The sequence below is a fragment of the Pecten maximus genome, chromosome 19 (assembly GCF_902652985.1).
Source record: "Pecten maximus chromosome 19, xPecMax1.1, whole genome shotgun sequence".
NCBI lineage: Eukaryota > Metazoa > Mollusca > Bivalvia > Pectinida > Pectinidae > Pecten > Pecten maximus.
In genome coordinates, this window is record NC_047033.1 from 16,047,912 (window position 1) to 16,074,982 (window position 27,071).

A 27,071-nucleotide genomic window follows, 5' to 3' on the forward strand; every position below is an offset into this window, starting at 1 on the left:
CATCCATCCAAGCCGAGCAAGTTATTCGACTAAAATGTCTCGGACAATGCTGTATATTCGGTTATAGAACAAGTACCACATCTTTGAGATAATGCAGCACGTGTATCGCAGTTATCAATATATTATAAGAGATCAGCCGTGTGTTGCCAAGGCTCTGTATGTATAGCACCTGGCTAGTGCCCTCACAGATGTTCAGTTCCCGCGAGATTTTGACGTGAATAAACACTGAAAGCCGTAATGATGCGTCGGCGCGCTTTTTCCTTACTGCCCAAGAGCTCTTAAACGTTTGTAGTAACATAAGATAAAAGCCATTGATGAAAGTCCTCATGGGACTAAGATCTGAATACACAAACGCGGTCACGAAGGGGATCAGTTATGAACTGCCACAGAGAGTTTATGCCATATTACACAAGAATGTTTCGGCCCGAACACTTAAAGAAACACTGCGTCAAATTGACTTCTTAAAGGAACATGGCGTATGCAGGTTTTCAGTACATAATTTAGTCAACTGGTAACTTGCTCCTCAGCTTCGTAAATCAGTCGAGTTCTTACATCCACTTGAGTGTTATTAATTCTATAAAATAATCATGTCTGTTACCCTCAACGTAATTATTTACATACATTTTTGTATAGATATTTGCACTCCTGTATTTTCACATCAATACTAGTCTGTATATAATTTAAAAGTTTAAATTGACAACCGATACATAATTTCCAGCGTATAAGCCCCGTGTTTTAAAAAAACAAACATTTCTACACCCAGATCAACCTACAGTAAAAATAAAAGATTATGAAAGTAGGCGAAGTTGGCTCTTACTCCTGTATGTTGTGACTGGGATTATCAAAGAATCCTGGCAAATCTCATTGGCTAACATGCTTGCCAGCCTGAACTCTTCAATCGTTCAGGAATTATAGAAAAACAAAGTATTTAGATTTTTGATCTATGAGTGTTTGTTCTGTGTTGTCTAGTGCCCTTTCGAGTATCTTGAATCTTATCAAAACATACTGTTACGATTGAAAAGACAAACAGAGGGATTCCGAAAGAGACGCGCGTTGCTTTACAGACAGTCACAGTACCAAACATGCTTGAGAAAACAGCATTAACTCAATGACTATAAGCGTCTGTATAACTCAGATGACGGAGACGTAAATACGGCGTATGTACTGTTTAGTTTCTGAAGTACTCGATGTTGAGAGTATTGTTAGCTCAAAGCTACTTTAATTACAAGCGTAAATAGAAGAAAATGTCTTCGTTTCAAAGTGATTGGTGAATGGCAAATCACCAAAATCTATATTGTCAAGGACTTGGGATTGAAAATATATAAGACAAAGTAAAAATTAATGGTAAACAAGATGACAGAACATGATATATGATAAAGGTATATTTTCTGTAAAGTGTTCAAACACAGATTTCGGTCATCCAAGGCCGGATAGGTGTATACAAGTTTTACTCGACTGTTGCGATAACTTAGTTGTCGTTCGTGGTACTTCACAGTGCCAAAACCCTGTGTTTACGTCATACAATCAGAAGAGGGTCGTAAAGGGGCGAAGGAAGCTTAGAGGCCCATAAGGGGCAATCTACGGATACAAATTTGATATACATGTGTCAGCATATCAACCAGAATGCTCCTCCTTGCTGGTTAGAAGCAAAACAAGTAATTTTGCTTTGATTCCCGTGTCGTTTGATTGCATTATATTTGTACATGTGTTGATCGCGTTTAAATGGGTGGTCAGGTGACACAGTGGTGATACACTTGTCATCACCTAGGCGGCCGCGGTTCGATTCCCCGATCGGACATAAAGAGGTATGGGGTCACCTACCCGACCACGTTGGTTTTCTCTGCGTACTTTTGTTTCCAATTTCCGGTTTCTTCCAACAGCACCCCTCGCGTGCTTCCACACGGGCCAATTAACAGTAGTGATGAATATATGTTGTTATAACTTGTTTTGCAATTTATGTAAAATTGATAAAGTTTACATTTACATTGATCGCGATCAAATTTGAAATTCGTATATCACTTTAATCCGTTTTAATACATGTATGTACCCAGAATTTAAATAATGATTCGGAAAAAAGGGACTAGTGAGACAATATTATGTCTTGTTGCTACATATCTTTGCTTGAATACGCTGAAATCATTTGTTGTTGCGAATATGTATTCAATTAAAAAGATCAGAGATAGACAATGTTGTCAAAGGACGTCATATCAAATGAAAACCGCTAATGATCAACATGTATCTCTGGTAAATACTAGCCGCAGTATACCGCTCGTCTAGTCTAGTTAGCCAGAGGTCCCGGTTCGATCCCTAGCGGAGGCAGTGATTCAAATTTGATCAATCATGTGCTCTGTACAAACAGTCGAACATGTTTATAGATAATTTCCGGATAACGAGACCCGGAATAAGTTGTGATTTTCGTTAAGCGATGTGTGGATGTTGAACAATGTCTGTTAAGGTTTTGTTGATGTTGTTATATGTAAATGACTAGATTACGTTACCCGGCGCCATTTCCGGAAAAAGCGGCCCCGTATATATCGACAAAAATGAGCCCGATTTGTGTTTAAAGCTGACTAGTCGGTGATTTTTTCCATAACTTTGTTATACAGCAACACATTAAAGACGGTCTCCCCAGGAACAAGCCACTCGAACGTAACAGGGCAGTGTTTACGTACTGATCTGATAACATTTACTTCTTACGGCAGTCGATAGGTTAGAGGAATTTCCGGAACCAAAACACCGTCAGCGGATTCGTTATTAGACCGTCTGAGTATGCTAACTGGAGAGGATGGGTCGGTTTTCTGGGTGGACCATTAGAAAATTGAGCTGCGGAATATTTTGAAGTCACAAACAATTCTTATTCGATTTTTTTATCATTGATTTATGTTAAAAGACATACTATTGCATGTACCTAATTAAACAAAATATATCTTTTAATATTTATTGATTTAAACAAAATAATATAGAGATAGTTAAAACTATCAAACATCATTCAGAATGTAATGATTTAGTTCTCGCGTGTTAGAAGTCAGATTCGAACCTTTAGCAACAGACATGTATAAGCACTCGGCTCTATAAAACAAATCGACAACACGATAGTCCTAGCATGCCAAAATTTACTAACGGCGTGAGTTTTGCTTTGCCTACAGACCCGAAGCGTACACAGGGCTTTTCAACGTCTCTTAATCCGTTGCCAAAATATTTCAAAGCAAAGAAGATATATGTGTCTTTTTATATGCGTTTCATTTCGCATTGCTGACATAGTGAAAGTGCAAACTAGGTTTTCCAGACGGCCGGACGAACTGGATGAACTCAAAGCAAAGTGTGACGGTGCAGACGAAATAATTTCTTTTAGAAATGTGTTATCGGGGGAGTACGTTCACACGTGGTAATGGAGCATCGCCATCATCTATTGGTCAATTATTCACCAATTAAATTACCTTAGACGTTATTGACTTACAAACGTTTTCACTACCATGAATCGTCTTACAAGAAAGGTTAATCACAGTCCATTTCAAACGTTCATGTGATCGCTTTGAGTTGTTAGATAAAAGTGTCAGTTGTAATGGTATAATTCCGTAGACCATTATCCCACTAAAAGCTTAACCAACTTTACATTTATAAATACATTTCCGAAAGGATATGATTCTGCGAAGTCCTCAACATTTTCATATGTCGATTTTTTTCTCTCGAAAAACTCGTTCCATGATTCGTTGTGGTGTATAATGTTGGTGGATTGGTCTAGTAACAGCATTAATAAGATAATGGACATTCTGTGTTTGGTGTAAGTTGTTGGTAACAGATTTATAAAGACAAGATCCGCTTGTTTTACATTATCAACCTTCCTTGCGAACCATGTCATCCATCAAAGGGTCTATCAAAGACGTCCTATCATTGGTATTGTAGAATAGGAAATGAGTGTTTAACGCTTCGCGTAGAATTGGGCAGCGAGAGTACGCCCTGTAATAGTCCACTTATAATTCATAAAACGCTGCCACGTCAAGTACACAACATGTTAATAATTTCTGCCTTTTTGTGAAGTGACAAAATTATCTTTCCTAAAAACAGCATGATTTTTGTTTTAAGAAAATAGATAAATTAAATAACTAAAAATGTTTTGTTTCCTTAGAAACAATCATGTTTATTTGTTTAAATAATTTATTGTGCATCCAAACTGAATAAAAATGTTAATACATTAAATGCCATCCATTCAAAGTTATCTGATTTTAAATATGAACCAATTATGCCGCTTTAATTACGATACGCTTTTGTATTATCACGTGACCAGAAGCGCAAACACTCGAGACATCGCGTGTTTTAGCCCTGATGTCATAACCACAGGTTTACAATGTGAAGCACTCTTGTCAGTCTTCAGATTATTCAGTTATATTTTTTTATGAATGAAGTTCGATTTAAACCATATGGCTAGTATGTCATTCACAAAGATTAATTTGCCAGGATTTTTAAAATGAATTAATCTTAAGCATCGAATAAACATTTTTTGTTTGAGTGGATTTGCTCGGAATTTCGATAACAAACATATATTACCTCGAAACGCTCTTGAAGATTAACTTTTAAAGAATAGCATGCATTAATAATTGTTTGCATGTATATTTACACGGTTTCGCTGAAATTTTCCATAATCACTTTTCTCCCAGATGTATCCTGCATGGACACAACAATGCTTGATATTGTTATGGTTCCTTTTTTTTCCAAAATGTTTTTCAATTTCTAACGTTCGATTAAAGCGTGGTTGAGGTTTTGATTTACAAGTTCTATAAATTGTATCCGTTGGTATTTTCGTATCTGTTGTTGAAATATTCTTAAACCAATAAGGAATGTTAAACCAATCACGTCACATACAATTCTATTTTAAAGAATCTTTTTTAGAAGCTTTGTTTAACGTTTTACAATTTACAATATCAATTTACAATATCAATTTACAATATCAATTTACAATATCAATTTACAAGCGTCGATACACATCATCCCGCCGTGGAATTATTTGACATACATCTAAGACTTCGTGTTATATCAATTAAACAATGTAAACATTTAACTTTTGTTTTTTACCTAAATATTATTTATTGTGACTAATTGAGCGTAGTAGAGATGTATGATGTAATAAGATAGATTGATGTTAAAGCGATAACGGCGAGGTTTTACTGCGTACGGTTGATATAAAAGTCTTATTCATACAAACCTATTGATTAAGTCACCCGACAAACTCGTGATGATAACACGAGCTAAATTACATAGTTTAAATAGAATCTAAATTAAACAAGCCCTGCCAACGTTAGTTACGTGATAACACAGGGTCGCTTAAGCCGTTTAACAAACTCTTGATAAAATGAAAGGCCGCTTGTGCCCTACTAAAGCAAACACCAAATTGGCTTCTAATACGGCAGTGTACTGTTAGTCTATTTGAAAACAAATTAACGTGATAACTGTTAATCGTTAACTTGTGCTTGCTGATAGGTTAAGGTTCTTTGTCAAAAGCAGCAAGACTGTGGCTTATTGAAATGTGTAGAGGTGGAGGCGCTATTCCTCACATGGATATGTAGGGATCAAGATATTATGTGGGAAAATCCAGTTTTATAGCATAAAGAAGTTAAAGCTTTATGTTTTTATTCAAATGAATCAAACAAAGTCATATTCGACCACAAAACCCACAAAACTTTAACATTGATTGACAGCTGTACAAAAAGTCCGTATTTTATGGACTTCGGTTGGCTATCGTCGCTTATGACTTGGATAATAAATTCAACATCCGGGCATAGAAAGAATTTAAATATCAGACAATCAAATGCGTGATTGTAATCGTTGTCAATGACAGCTCTGTATAGAGATAGACCCTTAATATAAACACATACTTTGCCGTCTTTCTTCTTTTTTATTTTATCTCTTGAACTCGAATTTCACAGTCTCAGTAGAAGTGATTATTGTGACCGTAAGCGGCCCCAACTTCTATAGTAAAAAGTAAATTCTTTAGAAAGTTGGCGTCGAATACAAAATAAAAATTTGAATCTTTCTTACCTTAAAAGACATTTAGAAAATATTGCTATTTGTAGCGAACGCTATACCGCTGTGCTTGGTTTAGAGAACTTGGGAAGTACTAGATTCATAAGCCAATAAAACAAACCGCGGCATTGTCCAGCGTGGCCATTCTGTCAATCATTGAGTATTGTACTTGTATGCTACTTGTCGAAACAGAGACGTATATACCAATATTTACAAGTCTCTGGTCGAAAGTATAATGAAAACATCTACCGACAACGGAGTCGACGAAAGTGTAACTAAAATGTCAGTTCATAGTAGCTCTATATTTTTTTAGAAATATAACTACACAGTCTAAAGTAATACTGTATATATCATATGTGTACTTCCCAGAATAATTGTTGTTGTTTGTTTGTTTGATTTATCGCCCCTGAACAGCAAAGGTCATTGTGAGGCGGGGATTCATTGTAGTAGTTTGTGACTAACTCACTGATCATCATACGGGATGCCCTTCACATGCAATTTAGAGCAATAAGGGTAAAGTGTCTTGTCCGAGGACACAGCCACGACGGCACAGACCGGCCTGTTTCTCAGCTTCCCGAGAATCACAAACCGACACGGAAATAAGGAACCACACACCTCGGATCTTCATCCTGAGGTTAAATGGCCGGCTCTTGATCAATGTGAGCTATCACTAGGTTGATAAACCACCAAACCCAATTAATTAAAATGCATCAAATTATGTATACTATGGAATTGAATAATATATTACATTTAATGAAAGAAAATGCGGGTAAACGAACGAACGATATATAGTGTCGTCTGATTTCATCTGCTGTTCCAAGCAAAATTTGTATATATCTACTTTTATTTATTTGTTAAAACAAAAATGATTTAAATTGAAAACGTCAGTGCCAGGACAATACACTTAAACCTTGACAATTTCCAATGTGAAGTACTTAACAATGTATTACAGTTATTTAGTTCTGTGGATATTTGTTTAATTTTGAAATAAGTCTATCCCCTATATTTGACAAACGTTTTGTTTTCTAATCTTGGAGCTTAAAGAGGCATTCCTTTTTTGAATAAATCTTAGTTCGTCAAAATTAAACTTACTGGAAAATATTTTCCCAGTAGTAAAGGATATAATCTTTACATTGATACGGCAGTTTGATTCTCAAGATAAACCAAAGTTCTTCGAGTATTAAGTCTTGAAAATCTTATTTCGACCCGAAGTATCACTAATTACCGCAAAGACATACGGTATTTGTCTACAACACGCCTGTACAGTTCGGCGTTAATTTCATTACTTGTAGGTACAATCTCATATACATGTAATCACCGTTCGGACATAAATTTCATCAATAGAAATTGTGCATGTTTCTGAAGTCCGAACGAAGGAATACTCCTTTAAGAGAGAGAAAGAGAGAGAGAAAAAAAATAGAAAAATGTATCTGAACAATTTCTGATATATTCATTTTGACTTTACCGCATAGTCTGTGGGAAGCGCCTTTATCTGCGTGTTAAGCAGGGGAACGTATAACTTAAACTTCACACAGTGACGTTAAATATGGCGGCATCTGTTTGATGTTGAAGAACAAAAGTTTGTCCCTATACTGTTGTAAATATTCCTGTCAAAATTGACCCTCATAATTTCCAAAACCTGTATACAAAAATGTTAATTTGAAAGCCGCCATTTTGTTAAAATAGTCAGTTTTGGTGTACGCCTTCCCGTGATTGTATGTATCTCCGTTTTATAGTTGAATATGTTTGTATAAGGTCCATATCGTAAGGACAAAGATCTAGATATATACATTTTACTTATATTTGCGATCAGATGGCCCTTTTTACAGGAAAAGTCGTATTTTCGTGATTACTAATGTATTGCAACAAATATCCGAAAGTTAATATTCAGGTTCATTATCTCCCCGTATGGCAGTTTTATTAACATTCGCACTTGTTGTTTGTTCGGAGGAGTCTAAATCCCCGACCAAATCCTACCATCGTGTCTATGAATAGTATGTAGGGAACCATAAAAACTCTAAATTGTTTATTTTATTTATTTATTTAATTTTTTTTTTTTTTTTTGTTTGTTAAGTGTCAACATATACATTGTTTGATCTAACGAATACGGATTCACTAGGCTACTTAGCTATAATAATACAACGCTACATTGTGGAAGTAATCACACGATGGACCGGACGTTACAGCGTGGCGTGTCATGTTTTGATTTTGTTCTTTCTAATGAACTTATTTGTAATATCAAAAATGCTATTGTAAGTAAAAAAATATATCTGTATAGCGTTTACAAATAGGATTCATTCATCTTCCAAACAAAATAATGACCGTATTTCGGCCATATGTGTGTCACCTTAGCTATATGTACCCATAAAACATCAACAGTCCGTCATAAAACTCGGGCAGGTATAAGGTACAAGGTAAATGATGATATTTCATTGAATAATAATGCAAAACACCTGGATGTTTTCTTCTACCATTCACCAGTCACAATCAGCAAAAACTGAATGATGCTGGTAACATAACTTATACCAGAATACGTACATACACCAGCCTTCCGATAAGATAACAATACTTGGTTATAGATTATCATGTAAAAGTGACATCCTCGGGTGAAAGTCCTATCGTTGTTTTATTACAGCTAAGGGCAAAGGATTCTGTCTCGTAGCTCAATAAACAGCGAGCGATCTGATAAGTTTATAAATTTATAAGAAGAAAATGAATTTATAGAATATGTAAAGAGAGCAAAGGTTTTTATCAACACGGACAGACGTTTATAGCTCGTCCTTGTAATGGTACAGTAAAGTTATTGAGCGTTATGTGCTCTATAAAAGACAGTTGTTTTAAGACCTTTGTCTGAGTAGGAATACAAATTGATCATAAATCGATTATTTTCCCATTTCAAAATATCCGTTTGACTTGTAAAAGTCATTTTGCTGGAATCTTGAAGTATCGGGTGAAAACCAAGTATTTAAATTTGGGCGCGTTTGCTTCGCATAAAAGCTATTTTTTATGAAACAAAAGGCCCCTCAGACCTGTATTGCAGACAATGTATGGTGAACACGTATGCACAGGGGGAAAACACACAGGTATAAACGGAATTTCAACAAAATGGAAAACAACTGGGGATTGGTTGTATAATTATTTTTCTCTATATCTGTTGACTTCTGTAACGTTTACTTAAACAGACAAATAATGGAACCTAGTGTCAAGATCAAATCAATCGCAAGGGGGAAGTGGGCGCGTTCGAACAGGATCATTAGATAATATAATATAAATACTTTAAATACTTACCCGACAGAAGCACGTGATGCACGGATTGTCCGAGATTTGTGGGATGAATACAGACTCGCCTTCATTAACACACTTCTGTATACTTCCTGGAAAATTAAAATAGAAATGTCGATAAGATGAAATTCAAATTTTCTACATGTTTGAAAATCTACGTCGGACAGACCACTTCTTTTGAATTCTATTGTATCTCTAAACTGCAAAAACAAACAAAAGCATTGAAATATCTATGTCTTAAAACTACTGTCATTCTTATAAAGGGAGTTCAATAAACAGGATTATATTTTAATGCTTGATATTAAATGTGCGACAGAAAATGTACATTTCCCATGAATTTCTCTCTTGATGATGATGTCTTTTTCCACATTTCTCATATATTTTTTTAAAATAAAGATTTGAATTCCGTAGATCTTTGGTTATTACTACCAGTTGTAAGTATATATGTAAGTATATGATTTGTTTTATATTCAAATCATGCAAAATGGCATTGAACTGAAAACTAACGTGTTTTTATTTATCTATTTATTTATTAGATTGCAATTCATTTTTATTTTTGCAAAGTCATCATTAAAAGGAATGTGTGTATCTTGACATTCCGAGAAATCTATTTTCATTTCAATAAAAAAAAAATCGCTAAGAGTTTTTCATGTTTTGACTGATTAAAACAGTAAAATGCGACAGAAATTATCTGTTTTACATTGAAAGGATAAGTTCGCTTGTGTATAATGTAGGTACATATAGATGTTTGTATACATGATTTGTGTAAACAGAGACATGAAGATCGGGCATACAGGTTGTAACAACGTTAACAGCGCCCTGTCCTCCAATATCTACATCAACTACACAAAGAATGGTGTATCTGGGTGTTTAATAACATAATTGTATCAATTCCACAACAAGAAAGAATAAAAAGAACAAAATTTGAACAGTCTAACAATACAATAACGAAGTAGTACTAATCTACCTCGGGTCTTTATAAACTCTTCTTTTTTTTAAATTTTTATTTCTTTCTTTTTATTTTTTCACATTTCGAAAAATATCATTATTTTATTGAATAGAGAGACCTGGAATACCAAGATATTACTAATTGCTTTTTATTGACGTATCGAAGATGGCACGTGCAAAAAAATGGAATATCTCATTTAAAAGTTTTTTTTTTCTATTTTACCAATGTTCTGAGTATTTTTGATAATTGCGTCTTCAATGTTTTTTTAAAGAACCCATTTTACCTGGATACGTGTCATGTGATAAGGGAGATCCATCATAGCCTTAGCGTTCGATATGGCCGTGTTTTGTTTTGTGTGTAATGTCAAATTTATAATTTACTGAAATATATATTGTCCCGTTTAAGTTACACCTGTAAAACATAGATATAATATACGTTGACATGTTTATATTCCCACTGTATGTTAGATTAATGATTACAAGTTTATGATATCCTTTATGAAACTTTCGTCAATTAAGCGGCAATAGAATATAAGTTTAAACTGTATTTTATTTGTCAATTTCCATTTAACAATATATATATACAATATATAAATTATACAGAAAATAGTCAGAAACATGTGTCAAGACACTTATATAAATATGACACCTATATACATTGTATAGACAGCATAGACAATGACAGTCTTACGTAAAAAAAAAATAGGATATTATTTCACGCGCGTGATTTACATGTGTATTTTAAAAATGATACTCATTATATACAAGAACATTTATCAGAATATCAGTTAATTTGTACATATTTAACATTAAATTAAAATGTTAAGCCTCTCGTTGGTAAAATGTTGAGATGACGCCATGTTGATGACGTCATGACCCGCCTTGGTACAGTTAGAACAAATGCTGAATTATCAGTTAAGATAAATAAGTATTGAAATGATACACAAGTTTAAGTTCAAGTTCAATTTGTTATTGTAATGTCAAAAATCGTACAATATATAAAATACAATACATAATTATGAAAGTTCTTAAAAGTAAAGTACATCCAGTTATGACTAATGTAGACACTGTATTAAAGATATTTGCAAAATACATTTTGTACATTTAAAAAATAATGATGATCCTAATAAATAGTCGAATGAATTACTGGTATCCTTTTCTGTTAGAGTAGAAAAAAGTGAGGTCTTTATACCATCTCGGACCGTACTTTGAATGATATTCAAATGAATTCTGTCGTTTATACTTTTAACTTAATTAATTCAGGCGACTTACATCCGAAAGTTCTGATCTGCATTTTGTCGTGTGCATTGTGATATATATACCTAATTACATTGTATACATTATTAGCGAGTTTAGTGTGTTTATTTCATAGCTGGATCTGTGTGTTAATTATCAGACATTAAAATGTTAAATACAGCTCAGTTGAATTGATTACATGTGCGCCAATAGCTCATGGATCAAAACTGTTGAAAATGACAAGAAGAAAAACAATTTTTAGAAAGAATTGTCAACGTTTACAAAACGTAATGCCTCGTGTTTTTCAGCAGTGAGGATTAGAGAACTGCTCTCTATTATACCAAGGAGGGCAGTCCTACGTGGACATTCATCAAAATGTCATATACCTGCTCACGAGTACACATGTAATTAGAGAGCGAGGTTCTTAGGTCGACAGGTAATTTTTGTGACCTCCCCCCACCCCATAATTTAAATTCCTTACTCACAGCAGACAATGTTAGCACTTGCTTTAACAAGACTTTTGTAGACTCACAATAACTTATAAAGAAGATTTCTGACTCACAGTATCTCAGAGTAGCTTGTAACGTAGGTTTTCTACCTCGTGGTAGCTCAGAGTATCTCAGAGAAACTTATAATGAAGGTTTTCTGACTCAGAGTATCTCAGAGTAGCTTGTAACGTAGGTTTTCTACCTCACGGTATCTCAGAGTATTCTGACTCAGAGTATCTCAGGTTTTCTTATTCACAATAACTTATAGTAACTTATTAAAAAGGGAACTTAGAATACCTTATAAGGACGCTATTCTTACACATTGTATCTCACACTCAGAATTTCCAAGAGGGGTTTACTGACTCGGAATAACTCAGAATAACCCAGAATAACCTCAAACCGTGAAATAGTCTCTGAATCATACCGTAATCCAGAAATCCTAAGACATTAAGTCTCCATGTAACTCAAAATGGGTGGCCATGCCTTTCACCTAGGCGGCCGGTGTTCGATTCCTCCTGATCAGACGTGAAAAGGTATTGGGCAGTCAGACCCCCCCCCCCCCCCCCCCCCCCCCCCCCCCGATATAAGTTGGTATAACTGTTGTATGATCATTGTTAAAAAAAGCTTAATTAATGTTAATTTTTAACTCAAAATGTCTCATTCAAGACCTTCAATGACTCAAAATAACGTTTACAAACTCATTTCCCCCAAAAAGCGACATGTATACTGTTGATTCCTTTAAGACTTTATTATTTTATACAGAAAGTTTTCCGTCAATAAATGATCAGGATATGAGGCCCGCTGTACGTTATAAAGTCACGATTTGATGTCTATATCATGCGTTAAAGCTAAGCGTGCTTTATAGTTGTACCGACGTTGGCCCTAGTTAATGCCTGAGGTCATACATTCTTGTAAATCATTTTCTAAAATCAATGTAAACATACATTTAAAAGGCAACAATACCATTTTACAATGGATGAGTTTTTAACATACCAAGTGAATTATCATCGCGGGGAAAACTTAAATATTTACACCTGGTCAGGAACAAGTCATTCTGAGTTGGTTTAAGTTAATGTAGCAATGTCTCGGTTACTTCCTAAAGTAGAAAGTCTGGAATTAATGGAATCGGTTTATAATAATCCTAGGAATATCCCCCGCGAAAAATTTAAAAATTTTAAATTTGTGATAATTTTTGTTTAGAAATATCACAAATTATTCAATTAACGTTTTGTTTGTTTTGTTTGTATGGTTCCCCCCCCCCCCCCCCCCCCCCCCTTTTTTTTTTTTTTTGTTTTGTTAATCTCTTTTAAATAAGTTAATTTGTGAATAAGGATTTGCCTCTGTATATTTTCCGTATGTGTAAAGCGCGCCATCTGCCATGGAACGAAGCTCTGAATAATTTCAAAACCAACTGACTGAAAACCTGTTATTACGGTCATAATTGTCCGGAATGTCGGTCCCGGGACTGTTTTATCATTTATTCAGCACAAAATTAGATTAGAAACTATTCATTAGGTCGTACAATACCCGTTGTCCGATCTTGGTCAAATTTTAGTAAAATGACCAGCGGGAAGATTTCTCTGAGAAGGTCAAGCCTCACTCCGGACATCTGTAACACCCGTGGTCAACATAGCAAGGTGATATTTAATACCTGTTTGTTTTCTTGTTAGGTTTTGTCAAAACAGACAGGTGAAACTTCTGCCATTGTCCGCACCTGGTCAGTTTAGGCGTGAAATGCCCATTGAGTTAATAAGGCGTGCCTAGCTGATAATTTAGAAAGTCAATTAATGGCCCATCTCATTTTCTCCGGACAAAAATGTTTGGCCTTAACAGTGTAATTGAATCTCGTGATATTTATTTGGATAACAAATAGCCCTATGTGACTTTCGCTTTGGTACGCCCCTGGAATGAGACGGGCTTGACCGGTGTCCGAAAAAATGTATAGAGTATATCATACAGGTACCTAGCGAGATGAACAAGCTTACTGATGTACTGTTTAGAAATACACTATACACATGTCATTACTGCACATTTCTGTACATCCGTTTGGATTCCAAGTTAAAACAAACAGTTAAAAATACAAAGCCAAAAATAGCGTATGAAATTTCGTTTTGACTACAAATTCTTGATTAATTTAAACTCTATTTTTATTTTTCTACGCCATCATCTCGCAAAATAAATGAAGACTAACCAGTCTGTACATATTACAACGGTAAGACAATGGTCTGTATTTATGTCTGAGCTAGAGATTGTGTAACTGTGTTTATGTGTTTTTACATTATGTCTAAATGTTAAAGAGCATACGAGGTTGACATATTGTTGAGCCTTAGGCTTAGTTTCTTAAAAAGACGGCCACGTGAACTCCCACTCGATTCATCCATCTTAGTGAATTACACAACTGCTTTCACTTTCCATGTATAATGCACTGTCAAATGTGATTTCAAGAGGATATTGGAATGCGGATCATTACCCCTTGTACAATTGATAATTCTGTCACACGCTGCAAGTATAATTTCAAATACAGTCAAGCTCATAAGGTTTAAAGAGATATAAGCCAAAAAACAAAATCAAAAACAACAATTTCTCTTGTTCGTCTTGTGTTATCAAATTGTCATTTCGACGTTATAATGTTAGTAATTCCATTGTATGCAAATTCATATGTAATCTTTAGTGACGGATTTTCGAGAACCTGCCATAGACGGATTTCAAACCCAGGCCCAATACGCATGCGTTTATTATGAAAAAAAGTTTTTCCATAATACCCTGAGACGTTGGTTTAATGTGCATATTATCCGTGCATAAAGTTTCAGTTGGGCTTTTCACTTAAATACGAGTTTTGAGCGAAAATATTAAATGTTAAAATACAAAAGTGCGCATGTGCAATCCTAGAGAGGAAGTCGTAATTGAATAACTGTCAGACACATGTATGTATGACACGGTCTGTTGCTTTGAGTTAATTTGAATAATTTATGCCACGGATCTGTTTAAATCTATAAGGTGCTGATAAAACAGTACACGATGATACATTGTAAACATCTGTCTCATGTTATGGTTGAACAGGTCCTAACGATGAAGGCCTCACTCGATCCTTTAAAGGCACAATAGCCGGAAATTATGGTATTTTAGGGGATCCGTAAGATGAAAACGGAGCAAAGCGCATACAATTTAATATTTCCTGTGAGTAAAACAAAATATTTGCATGAAAAAGATATCTAGAGACTCATTTTCGAGAAATTTGTATTGTTTAACGTCCTGTCAACAGCTGTGGTCATCTAAGGACAGCTTTTCGGGAAGTATGCATACTTGTACTTTATCTTGTTGCTGAATTAAGAAAATATCAGGTAAGGAAATCGGATGTTACTATAAAAAGATATATTAAAATAAATTAAGAGATGATCAGTTCATTTCATTGTTTATTTTCATAATTGTAATGTGTTTGATTCTGTATTTCCAAATTCCAGAAATATTTACGCTGTGTATTTCTTCGTATAACTCAAATAGCTATACCCACGTGACTGTCACAATATGATGTATGTCATATTACCTAGGTTCAGTTTTAAGTTATAAGACTTACGAAAAAATGTCATGTCCGTGGCGACATCTCATTAGAATATGTAGATTTAAATAAAGTACATAGGAACACGACTAACACAGGTGTTTTACAGCCGAACATCAAAATAAAACAATTAATTAATCACTTTTTATAGTCCACAGGTGTTAACGTATATCACCTTAAAACTACTGTCTCGTACGAAGTAGGGATAGGATACCGACCTACCTGTGTAACCATCGACATATGATTCATAGATGATCTTCTATAATGTCGATACCATCAAGGCGACATTCTAGTTATCTGTCAGCCACATATTAATATCGACTCTGTACTACACTAATGTCGACCAACTTCGAAAATCTGACGGTAACAAGACTTTGGATTCAGACCCTAGGCCGTGACATACCAAAGTCAAGGAATGGTACCAAAGGCCGTGACATACCAAAGTCAAAGAATGGTAACACAGGCCATCCATGACATACCAAAGTCAAAGAATGGTACCACAGGCCATCCGTGACATACCAAAGTCAAGGAATGGTACCAAAGGCATTGACATACCAAAGACAAAGAATGGTACCACAGGCCATCCATGACATACCAAAGTCAAAGAATGGTAACACAGGCCATCCATGACATACCAAAGTCAAAGAATGGTAACACAGGCCATCCATGACATACCAAAGTCAAAGAATGGTAACACAGGCCATCCATGACATACCAAAGTCAAAGAATGGTAACACAGGCCATCCATGACATACCAAAGTCAAAGAATGGTAACACAGGCCTTCCATGACATACCAAAGTCAAAGAATGGTAACACAGGCCATCCATGACATACCAAAGTCAAAGAATGGTAACACAGGCCATCCATGACATACCAAAGTCAAAGAATGGTAACACAGGCCATCCATGACATACCAAAATCAAAGAATGGTAACACAGGCCATCCATGACATACCAAAGTCAAAGAATGGTAACACAGGCCATCCATGACATACCAAAGTCAAAGAATGGTAACACATGCCGTGACATACCAAAGTCAAAGAATGGTACCAAAGGCCTTGACATACAAAAGTCAAAGAATTGCATCTGTATCCAGAGACCTATAATATAGATAGTTATGTAGGTATCTGTTGTACCTATTGCTCATCACAAAAGAGGTGCACAGAGTTACATAACTGACCACTTCCGGTTTTAGTATAATGGAGACATGCTATTTCTATGTATTCTCAGCCCCCATCGGCTGTCAAGATATCACTATACCAGACAAAGGGACACGAAGGGAAGTTACTCTAATATATCAGAATGTCCATGGGAATGTGACGTGACCTTTCAGTGATGTGACAACATATATGGTCCTTAATTTTGCTCTTGTTCGACCTTGTTTTTTTGAATATCAATTTTGGCCCAGGACGCGTCTCCAAAGTTCGTTTTATGAAAAAATCCGAATAAAAATGAATGTCCGAACTCGCTTATAAGAAAACCATGTATACAAACTCAAACAATCACAAATAATTTGACATTTTCTCTTTTTGGTTCCAGCGAACATCTGATGGCCCTGCCTGGCTGTTCGACATTGTAAAGTACATACAAAACTCTTTCGGACAACATGGTCTCTCCCAGACAGAATCTCATCTAACGGCCTGTCACATAAATCAGAGCCAGAGAAATTCCATATCGATACTTTTCGTAAATCTCTCAGTTAGGACGAGGTATGTGTGAGATATTCTCTATGGCTATCAAGCGCCGGGAGGATTATGTCAAAAGGTCATCCAAACGCTAACAAGATCCGTCAATATCACTCAGTGTCATCTCCATGCCTTAGTGCAAATCATACACCAAGCTTTTTAGTTTCGTATTCTGGTGTTCTCAAAACTTTCATATTAGACTTGTTTGTTAATTACTACAGAGAAGTTATTACTTCTAGTGATTCTTTAGATTCAGACGCAAAATAAGCACAAATATATAGCTATTCCGGATATTGCCGTATCAAACATTACTTACATATATTCAACATTACACGAAAGTTTTGAATTAGACTGTTTGTGTTTTTCCAATGTCAAGTATAGGCAGAGGTCTTATATAATGTCGATGCATAATGAGTATTACTTACATGACGAGCTACATGTTGCCTACTGCTTATGATTGGTTCTGTCGAAATTCCCAAAGTATTATAATTTCTGGTTATGTCGAAATACCAAGAGTAGGCCTAATAACTAGTTATGTCGAATTCATTAAAACTGGTCATGTCGAATTACCTAGAGAATTGTACTTATTGGTAATGTGGAAATACCAACAGCAGGCCTTATAACTAGTAACGTTGGATTATCTTGAATATTATGACTAATTGTTATATCGAATTACCTTACTGGTGATTTGGAACCATTTTCTTACAGAGAACTCTGACGTAAGATACAGTGAACTCTGCCGTATGATACAGTGAACTCTGCCGTAAGATACAGAGAACTCTGCCGTAAGATATAGAGAACTCTGCCGTAAGATACAGAGAACTCTGCCGTAAGATACAGAACTCTGCCGTAAGATACAGTGAACTCTGCCGTAAGATACAGTGAACTCTGCCGTAAGATACAGTGAACTCTGCCGTAAGATACAGAGAACTCTGCCGTAAGATACAGTGAACTCTGCCGTAAGATACAGTGAACTCTGCCGTAAGATACAGAGAACTCTGCCGTAAGATGCAAAGAACTCTGCCGTAAGATACAGAACTCTACCGTAAGATACAGAGAACTCTGCCTAAGATACAGAGAACTCTGCCGTAAGATACAGTGAACTCTGCCGTAAGATACAGAACTCTGTCGTAAGATACAGAGAACTCTGCCATAAGATACAGAGAACTCTGCCGTAAGATACAGAGAACTCTGCCGTAAAATATAGAGAACTCTGCCGTAAGATACAGAGAACTCTGCCGTAAGATACAGAACTCTGTCGTAAGATACAGAGAACTCAATACAGAACTCTGTCGTAAGATACAGAGAACTCTGCCATAAGATACAGAGAACTCTGCCGTAAGATACAGAGAACTCTGCCGTAAGATACAGAGAACTCTGCCGTAAGATACAGAACTCTGTCGTAAGATACAGAGAACTCTGCCATAAGATACAGTGAACTCTGCCGAAAGATACAGTGAACTCTGCCGTAAGATACAGAGAACTTTGCCGTAAGATACAGAACTCTACCGTAAGATACAGAGAACTCTGCCTAAGATACAGAGAACTCTGCCGTAAGATACAGTGAACTCTGCCGTAAGATACAGAACTCTGCCGTAAGATACAGAACTCTGCCTTAAGATACAGTGAACTCTGCCGTAAGATACAGTGAACTCTGCCGTAAGATACAGTGAACTCTGCCGTAAGATACAGTGAACTCTGCCGTAATATACAGAACTCTGCCGTAATATACAGAACTCTGCCGTAAGATACAGTGAACTCTGCCGTAATATACAGAACTCTGCCGTAATATACAGAACTCTGCCGTAAGATACAGAACTCTGCCGTAAGATACAGCGAACTCTGCCGTAAGATACAGCGATCTCTGTCGTAAGATACAGCGATCTCTGTCGTAAGATACAATGAACTCTGCGGTAAGATACGGTGAACTCTGCCGTAAGATACAGCGAACTCTGCGGTAAGATACATAACTCTGCCGTAAGATACAGAGCTCTCTGCCGTAAGATACAGATAACTCTGCCATAAGAGACAGCGAACTCTGCCGTAAGATACAGAGAACTCTGCCGTAAGATAAATAACTCTGCTGTAAGATACAGAGAACTCTGCCGTAAGATACAGCGCATTTTCAGTAGTATAACAAGGTGGGGAGACACACTGCACTATCTCCAAAAACGGACCACGCCCATTTCCCCCAGACGACAGCATAATTACATAGTCTCTACTCCATGAGAAACATATAGCTTTATCGTATTTCCTCAAAATTCTTCACTTTATTACCTCCTCCCATAAAAAAGAGCTCCGCCGTCTAAGCATGGTAATCCAAAAATAGCAGATGCGCTGTCACACACTAGCATCAACGTACTACTCCCCCTTCAATGCCCTGTCACGCGCGCAGGTTTGACCACGCCTACTCTGTAAATGACCTGTTGGAGACTTGCCCATTCGGCATACTTGTGTGTTTGGTATATCGTTTTCAATGTTGTTCCTTCGCTGTGTGTTTGGTACCTACTACATCGCCTCATTAGTATCTATCTATGTTTTTATTCATGGACCTTGCACAGATTTATGACAACTTGACTAGGCGTGAGGAGCGGGAAACCCAAACATACCGATGTTAACGAAAATATCCGAATCCGTCATACCGATGTATAACGGAAATATCCGACTCCGTCATACCGATGTATAACGGAAATATCCGACTCCGTCATACCGATGTATAATGGAAATATCCGACTCCGTCATACCGATGTATAACGGAAATATCCGACGCCATCGCATCGATGTATTGTGGAAATGCCCGACTCTATTATACCGATGCACAACGGAAATACCCGATGTGTAACGGGAAAACCCGACTTCCTCATACCGATGTTATTCTTATTTTTAATACAATTTAACTTCCGAATTTAATGGATATATCGCATTCTTAACTGGCTCCAATCTATGGAATAGCGAAATTTTAATTAAAATTGCGCTTGATAATTTCAGTCTTTTGAATTTAAGTTTCTAACTAGGGGAGATAATTAAGTATAAGAATTTATCAGAATAGTTCATTTAAAAAATGGTACTCAGCCTTGTAGAAACGGTCTGATATTTTTGTTTTGTTTTCTGATTTACATCTGTATATATCAATTGATAAAATTCGATGGACAGTTATTCAAAAATATCACCAAATTTTGCCCTGGTATACACTCCCAATGTACCTACTTACAATGTACCAGGTAAGGACACGTGCATGCGGATATCAATAGATTTCAGTGGAGAAATGTGATAAAACGAACTGTTTCCCCAATACAGTTTTACAATAGAGAATATGGCATTCTCGTGGCTACATGTAACATATTCGCTCCGGTATTTAATTACCTTTGTTTTCCTACTATTATTCTTATGTCGGTTAATATCATCTTAATCTCACGTGAATAAGTCGAAATTATAGAGCACGTGCAGTAAAGCAATGTTTTATACTCTGTTACAAATAGATAAAATCAACATGTACATAATGTATACCAAGACAAGATACCAATTCCTCTCGTCGACCTAAACTTACATGTACGCTCTATTTACAGAACACGTGGCCATGAGTATGACTTCCGGTAATCAAGTCTCTACTTAACCTCGAATCTACGAGTAGGATGAACCATTATCAAAGATTATCATTGTTTAAGTTTCGGAGAGAGAGAAAGAAGGAGCTTGCATGTCTATCAAAGACATAGCATTCTGTTGAAAACCAGAAATGTTTTCATACCTGTATACCCTATATATTGCTGAGATATCGTTGTTAGTTCCGATTGCTGAGTCTAAATGGAAGTATGCCAGTGGTCGATAGAGGATGACCTCTACCTATTTCCAGTATATTAAAAGTGGTCGATGAAAAATTTAAGAAAATAAAAGTGATGTCCATGAAGTGAACATACTTCACGTTTTCTACTGGCAAGTTGAAAACGCACTCGTCTTTCTAATTTATAGTGTACATACGGATTAACGGTCATGCAATCTAACGTATCTTTCGGTAATTTCAAATGTAAATATAATGTATGTTATCAAATATCCAGTGTTCTACTAACCGGGTATTATACGTATCTCCCGGTTAGTAGAATCTAATGACCCTGGCTGTTAATAGGACGTTAAACAAAAACAAACAAACAAATAATTATACGTATCTTGTTTATTGCTACCACGGTTCCTGTTTTGAGAGCATGGATTTACTTATATTTGGCATAATCTTCCTTTACAGATGTGTCGATGAAGCAGAGACGCATGTTCTTCCGAGACACATGGTCTTAATATCCTTGTACTTTTGTTTATTTTAATGAATTTTTTTAGTAAAATGAAAAGGTCATTTATAAATCTCCGAAAAATCGACATATATTGACAAAATCAAATGGTTTGATTAATCTTCTTACATAAAGTCGATGTTAAAGTGTTATTAGTCATTTGTAATTAGTCTCGGTAAATTCGGATGTCCAATAAATTAACATCAACGCCAAATAGTAAAATGAATCTCCGAATATCAAAAGCAAGATAAACGGTGAAATTTCTCAATAGCGGTAAACACATCTCGACTGTTTTGTAAATCTATGAACGCTGGTAATATCGGTTCATTACATTGGTACTATCGACTGCTAATTTCATGTGTGAAAATACTAATTTTAACGACGATTTTGACACCTATTATTGAGTATGATGTGGCATTATGAATGTTAATTACAGAACCGATCCACGTGACACTCGTCAGTAATTTCGTTGATTACTGACCTTGAATTTGAATATGAATATATTTTCTAATCCCCGACATTTTGACGAGTTTTACTGTAATAAAAAAGATTTATTGAAGTATGAAAAAATGTAAAAATACTTTGTAAGTATTTGCACTTGTTCGCATTCACTGTTTGATTAATTACATATGACTGTACTGACGTGTGCGAATGTCTGTATTTTAACATTGGCCCCTTACCTGTATTGTATTGTATGAATTATGTAAGTAAATCAAGGTATAGTTTTAAGATATTTATGTTCAATTATGGCCATGATCAGGTTCTGGGACTGTTGCTGACTTGCTTTTATAAATGAGTCAGATCTATATCATGAAAAACAAATTTATTCCTAATATCCAAATTTTCGAAACAATACAAATAACCAGGCCTCCGAAATAAGCTAAAAAATTTGTTTCTGGTCTCATTTCCGTTCATTAAGGCCTAATCAGTAAATGATTCCGTAGTTTACCGGAATTACCCGAAAACTTCCGACTGAATTGCAGATGCGAAAAACCCCCCGTTTATTACTGATAGTACAATCTAAAAAGAAACTATCATTTTGGTGACAAGGTAGAAAAAAATTAAAACTTTGAAAATATTTCAGAGTCATTTAGAACTTTTATTTTGAACCTTCTTTTTACCAATTTCATCAATCTGACAACGTGCATTTGGTGTTTAAGTAAGATTCTATGGAATATGAATACGATCAAACCAAGTTCAGTAATACAGGAGTTGTAGTGTTTAAAACCAAACCTTTAATTAACCAGATGATAAGTCAGATGAAAAGAGATATAATATGATTGATATAAGCATACATACTTAATGTTCTTTTGATGAAAAAAAAATGTCAAACTTATTAGTTTACAAGTGAATGGTAAAAGAGTATATCGACGTCATGATGTTAGAAAAAAATCAAATAATTCAGTTTTTATTTTTTGCAAAAGAAATTGATATGTTAAATATGAAGTCAGACGATACCATTACAAGGTAAGTGTTACTGTATCTGGTGTTCAATGCTTATAAAGATAAAAATTGGCATGTTCGAAACTCTTTTGCTTTGAAGTCAAGTGTAGTATGCCTACAATATACTTTGGTCACCCTTAACTAATTTTGAAGTAAACAGTTCAAAACTTCACCCTAACAAGATCATTAGCTCACTTGCTGTTAGCAGGCTTACAGAAAATCCCTAAATTTTACGACGATCTTATTTATAAATCTGAAAGAACTTATCTGCCTTTTGTGATACATTTGAATTAAAAAAATGACGACCTATGAAGACAGCGGCTTTTGGGATGATCGTTTAAATACACATTGGATAATGTGCCTTACGGTCAATTTGACGACTTAGAGTTCTCTGCTGTAGACAACATAGACCTCACTTTAATCCATAGCCATGTGTTTTAAGATTTTATTGAAAAATGACCTTTTAATGATATTCAGATACGAAGAATAATACAAGTTAACTGGGTATTTCCGATCATATTAATTAAAGGAGACGTCGCTTTTCTGTCGGTTAATACTCCTGTCTGGCTGGGTTCGTATAACCTATATACATGTATGTCCATCCTCTCAGGCAGTTTTGAGAGACGCGCACGTGACCGGTATTTAACTTAGCCTCTGTGAGTACGCTTTATGGCGTTTGATGCAGTGTTCGGACCAACAAAATCAGACTATCATATCGAACAATAGGCTCGTTCTATGATTTTATCTTGTTTGAAACAAGGGTTTCTATTGGCAAAAATTGTGTTATCACATGAACAACAGAAAGATGACGTCACTGTTTGTTATGTTATTTTTGATTGGCTAGTAGAGAGGCGCAATAATTTCTCACAAGAAAGAGTTGGATACAAACCATTTGTTATAATTTGTGTCCAATACATACATACATCTTAAAAAAACTGGAATGTTTGCTATTTCTACATACATTTTAGCAATGTTCTTTTCCTGTCGAACTACATCATTTGTATATCAAACCACCGGTATTGGGTTCGAGTCTATGTCGGCTCAGATTGACATGGAGATCGTTAACATTAGCTTGCGTGCATACATGAGGAATTTATCGATTAAATCGATTTTATAAAATCAAAACTTAAATAGCTTAAAGATGTTTTCATCAAAATATCGCCTAGAATAAGGTGAGATAAAACTGCTACAAAAACAGTTATAAAAAGTTGTGAAATGATGAAAAATAACTAATTTAGACCGAAAGAGAATTCGATAAAGTTTGTCTAATTTCTCCAAGCTAAGGTTAAATAACAAGCAGATTCGTCGTCTGTAAACCCCTCTCGTGGGTTGGGGGAGATGATATATGGGGTGTTACTGTGCGGTGCTAAAACTGGCTCGCGGAGTGCTGACAGGCCGGTCTCTCATCTAAATCACGGTAGACAGATCTTGGTTCAGATTTCGAATCCTTTATTTCGCTAGCTTGGCAATATTTCTCTTTCCAAATCGATACATACAGTCTGTCGCAGAAGAAAAAAAAATCAGCAATTTGAACGTGATGATTTCGAAATCATCCATAACTTATCCATGCCTATTTGTATCTGTCGACATAAGAGAAATTAGATTCCATCAGTTTTGAGCAACGTAATTTGAAGGTGTTGATATAATAAGATAATTTAATATCGTTACGAGTTTACCATCGAGGGATATGATATTGTAATGACTGAACTCGGCTGATGTAGATCACCGTTGCATCCCAACGCAATGTGTTTACTCCAAATGATACCAGTTTGTGTTATAATGAAAATAAAACTACTCTTACTCATTAAAATTATTGCGGAACACGTGATGATTTATAAGCTTCTGGTGATGTTTCAGCCATTCTGATAAACGTGATTTGTTGAAGTATCTCAGTATATCGTATCGAATCAAAATACCCAGCGTGGAATGCACAGTGTCTGTGCTGTGTTCTTTAGTCTTTCGAAACACAGCCCCAAAACGAAACATGATGCGTTTGCTTCATAAACAAAAGCATGTATCAAACACAAAGGACAGATCTAGACTGACCCATTGTCTCTAGAATATTAAAATTGTAAATAAAATGTAGCTTTGTGATTTTGGCCTCTACAGTGTGTGGAGCCCGAGTTCCAAACTAGGGGAGATAATCTCGTTTGCTAGGTAATTCAGTAAAAAATCTTAGGGAATGTTGGCCAGTCTTGTGAAGGTCTTTAACCAGATTTAACAAAATATCTTTGGTGTCGGCACAGAAAATCCCAACATTGTTTGTGTTTAACTGCGCGTTCAATGATATTATTTGAATTACTTAACAAGAATTCAATGACATAACAAACAAATATTTTTTTCAGATATATATTTCGATGTATATTTAAATGTCTTTATGATTTAAAATTTTCACGAAGAATATCCATGAATTATTTTGTAATTACCCTAAGTTCCTTTGAATTTACAGATAGATAGCGGAATGTAAATCGTCACGCGTTATTCAACGGGAAGACAACTCTAAATACCTACGGGATTTGACATTGATGACACCTACATTTCAACTACTTTGTGAGTTTTCTCCTATGTTTACACTAACACTGAACTTTTGAAACAATTTGGATACAGGACGTAATCTAAGGTATGATAGGCCGTGGTTACGGATGCTCATCACGACAGGAGGTCTGCAAGGCATAAGTAGCGACGCTCTTAATGGAAACTGGCATTATGTAAAACATAGCCTGGTTATACTCAGTATCAAAGATCGTTCAGAGTAGACCAGATTGTCGGATCGAGTTTGGATAAAACAAGTCATGGTAAAAATCACTGTTGTATTTGATTAATGAAAACTGAAAGGATTTATGCACATAAGCAAACAGAAACTTGTGAAACTATGTTTAAAGCAGCAATATATGTTTTTTTCTACATAAATTAATTATGTTTTAACTTACGTTCATAGAAATACTTTTTTTTAATGCAATTTTCACATTGGTACAATGACATGTAGCCAGGTGTTCATATAACATTCAAATAAACGCGCGTATTGGCAGAATTGGAATGTAAGTATGTATGTATGTGCACGTGCATCACGGACCACCCGTCCTAATACTGATCACCACCGTCTCCCTACTTGACACACGGGACAAGGTCCAATCACTACTGAGAAACGGGTCGCCCTGTGCTGTCGTATTTGTGTCTTTGGACAGGAAAGTTTACCCTAATTCCTCTGACATATGACGGGCCTCCCGTATGTTGTTCAGTGAAGTAGTCACAGACTACTACAAGTAGTCCCCGCCTCAAAATGTCTGTTTACTTCGCGATATAACCAACAAACAAACGGGAAAACATGTACATTTGGCACACCGACCGCTAGTTCAGCTTTTACATCGAGTCATAAAAAGAGAGGGCAAAGGCGGTCTTTGAGAGAGGTTGGGTTACATGTTAATAAACCGATACTCGGTCGGTTATTACGGTTTTACGACATAGCCTAATGTCATTAACTGTACGACAGAAACATTCATAAGCTTACACAAAAAAAAAGGTATACGAAGCAGTCTCGACATATTGGTACAGTTATACCAGACCAATTACCAACATCTGAAAGTTAGAAAGCCGGTTGTTGAGTCTGAAATTAATCTGATTATCTTAAACAACGCCGTCATATACCGTATGGAAAAATCTGATTCGCTTCTAATCCGAATATTTACACGTGTAAGAATTTTAACAGCACATTTTTCCTAATGATAAAATAAATCCGTGCGAAATTTAATGGGTTACAATAACGTCTTCCGTGAACTTTCCAAGTGCATAGTGTATGTACGTATTGTGTATATAATGATATACAAACCATCTGTTTTAAAATGTTCACTCAAAAGAAACCTAGCTTTATTTTTCAACTGAAATGGCGTAAAAATACTTATCCTTATTCAATTACAGTTTCACACGAAGAATATTTTTTCATAATAACGTTAAATTGAACGTTATGAATCATAGAGCCTACTACAAAATACAAAAAAAAACTCATATAAAATGACTATTACACCACAAATATGGAATAAAATATTAAAGAGAGCAAAAAGCACGCAATATCTAAAGGAACCATTAAAAACATCAAACAAAACAAAAATACAAAAATTGTAATAAAATGCATATCAAAATAATT

General features: G+C 35.6%; 1 protein-coding gene across 1 annotated transcript in view; it reads right to left on the reverse strand.

The window, feature by feature from the left end:
- The window catches only part of LOC117317576 (BMP-binding endothelial regulator protein-like), a 94,400-nt gene that overhangs the window by 56,215 nt on the left and 11,114 nt on the right, over nucleotides 1-27,071 (reverse strand). Inside the window, 1 exon segment of the mRNA XM_033872413.1 lies at nucleotides 9,307-9,392. Coding sequence (XP_033728304.1) covers nucleotides 9,307-9,392 — 86 coding nt within the window.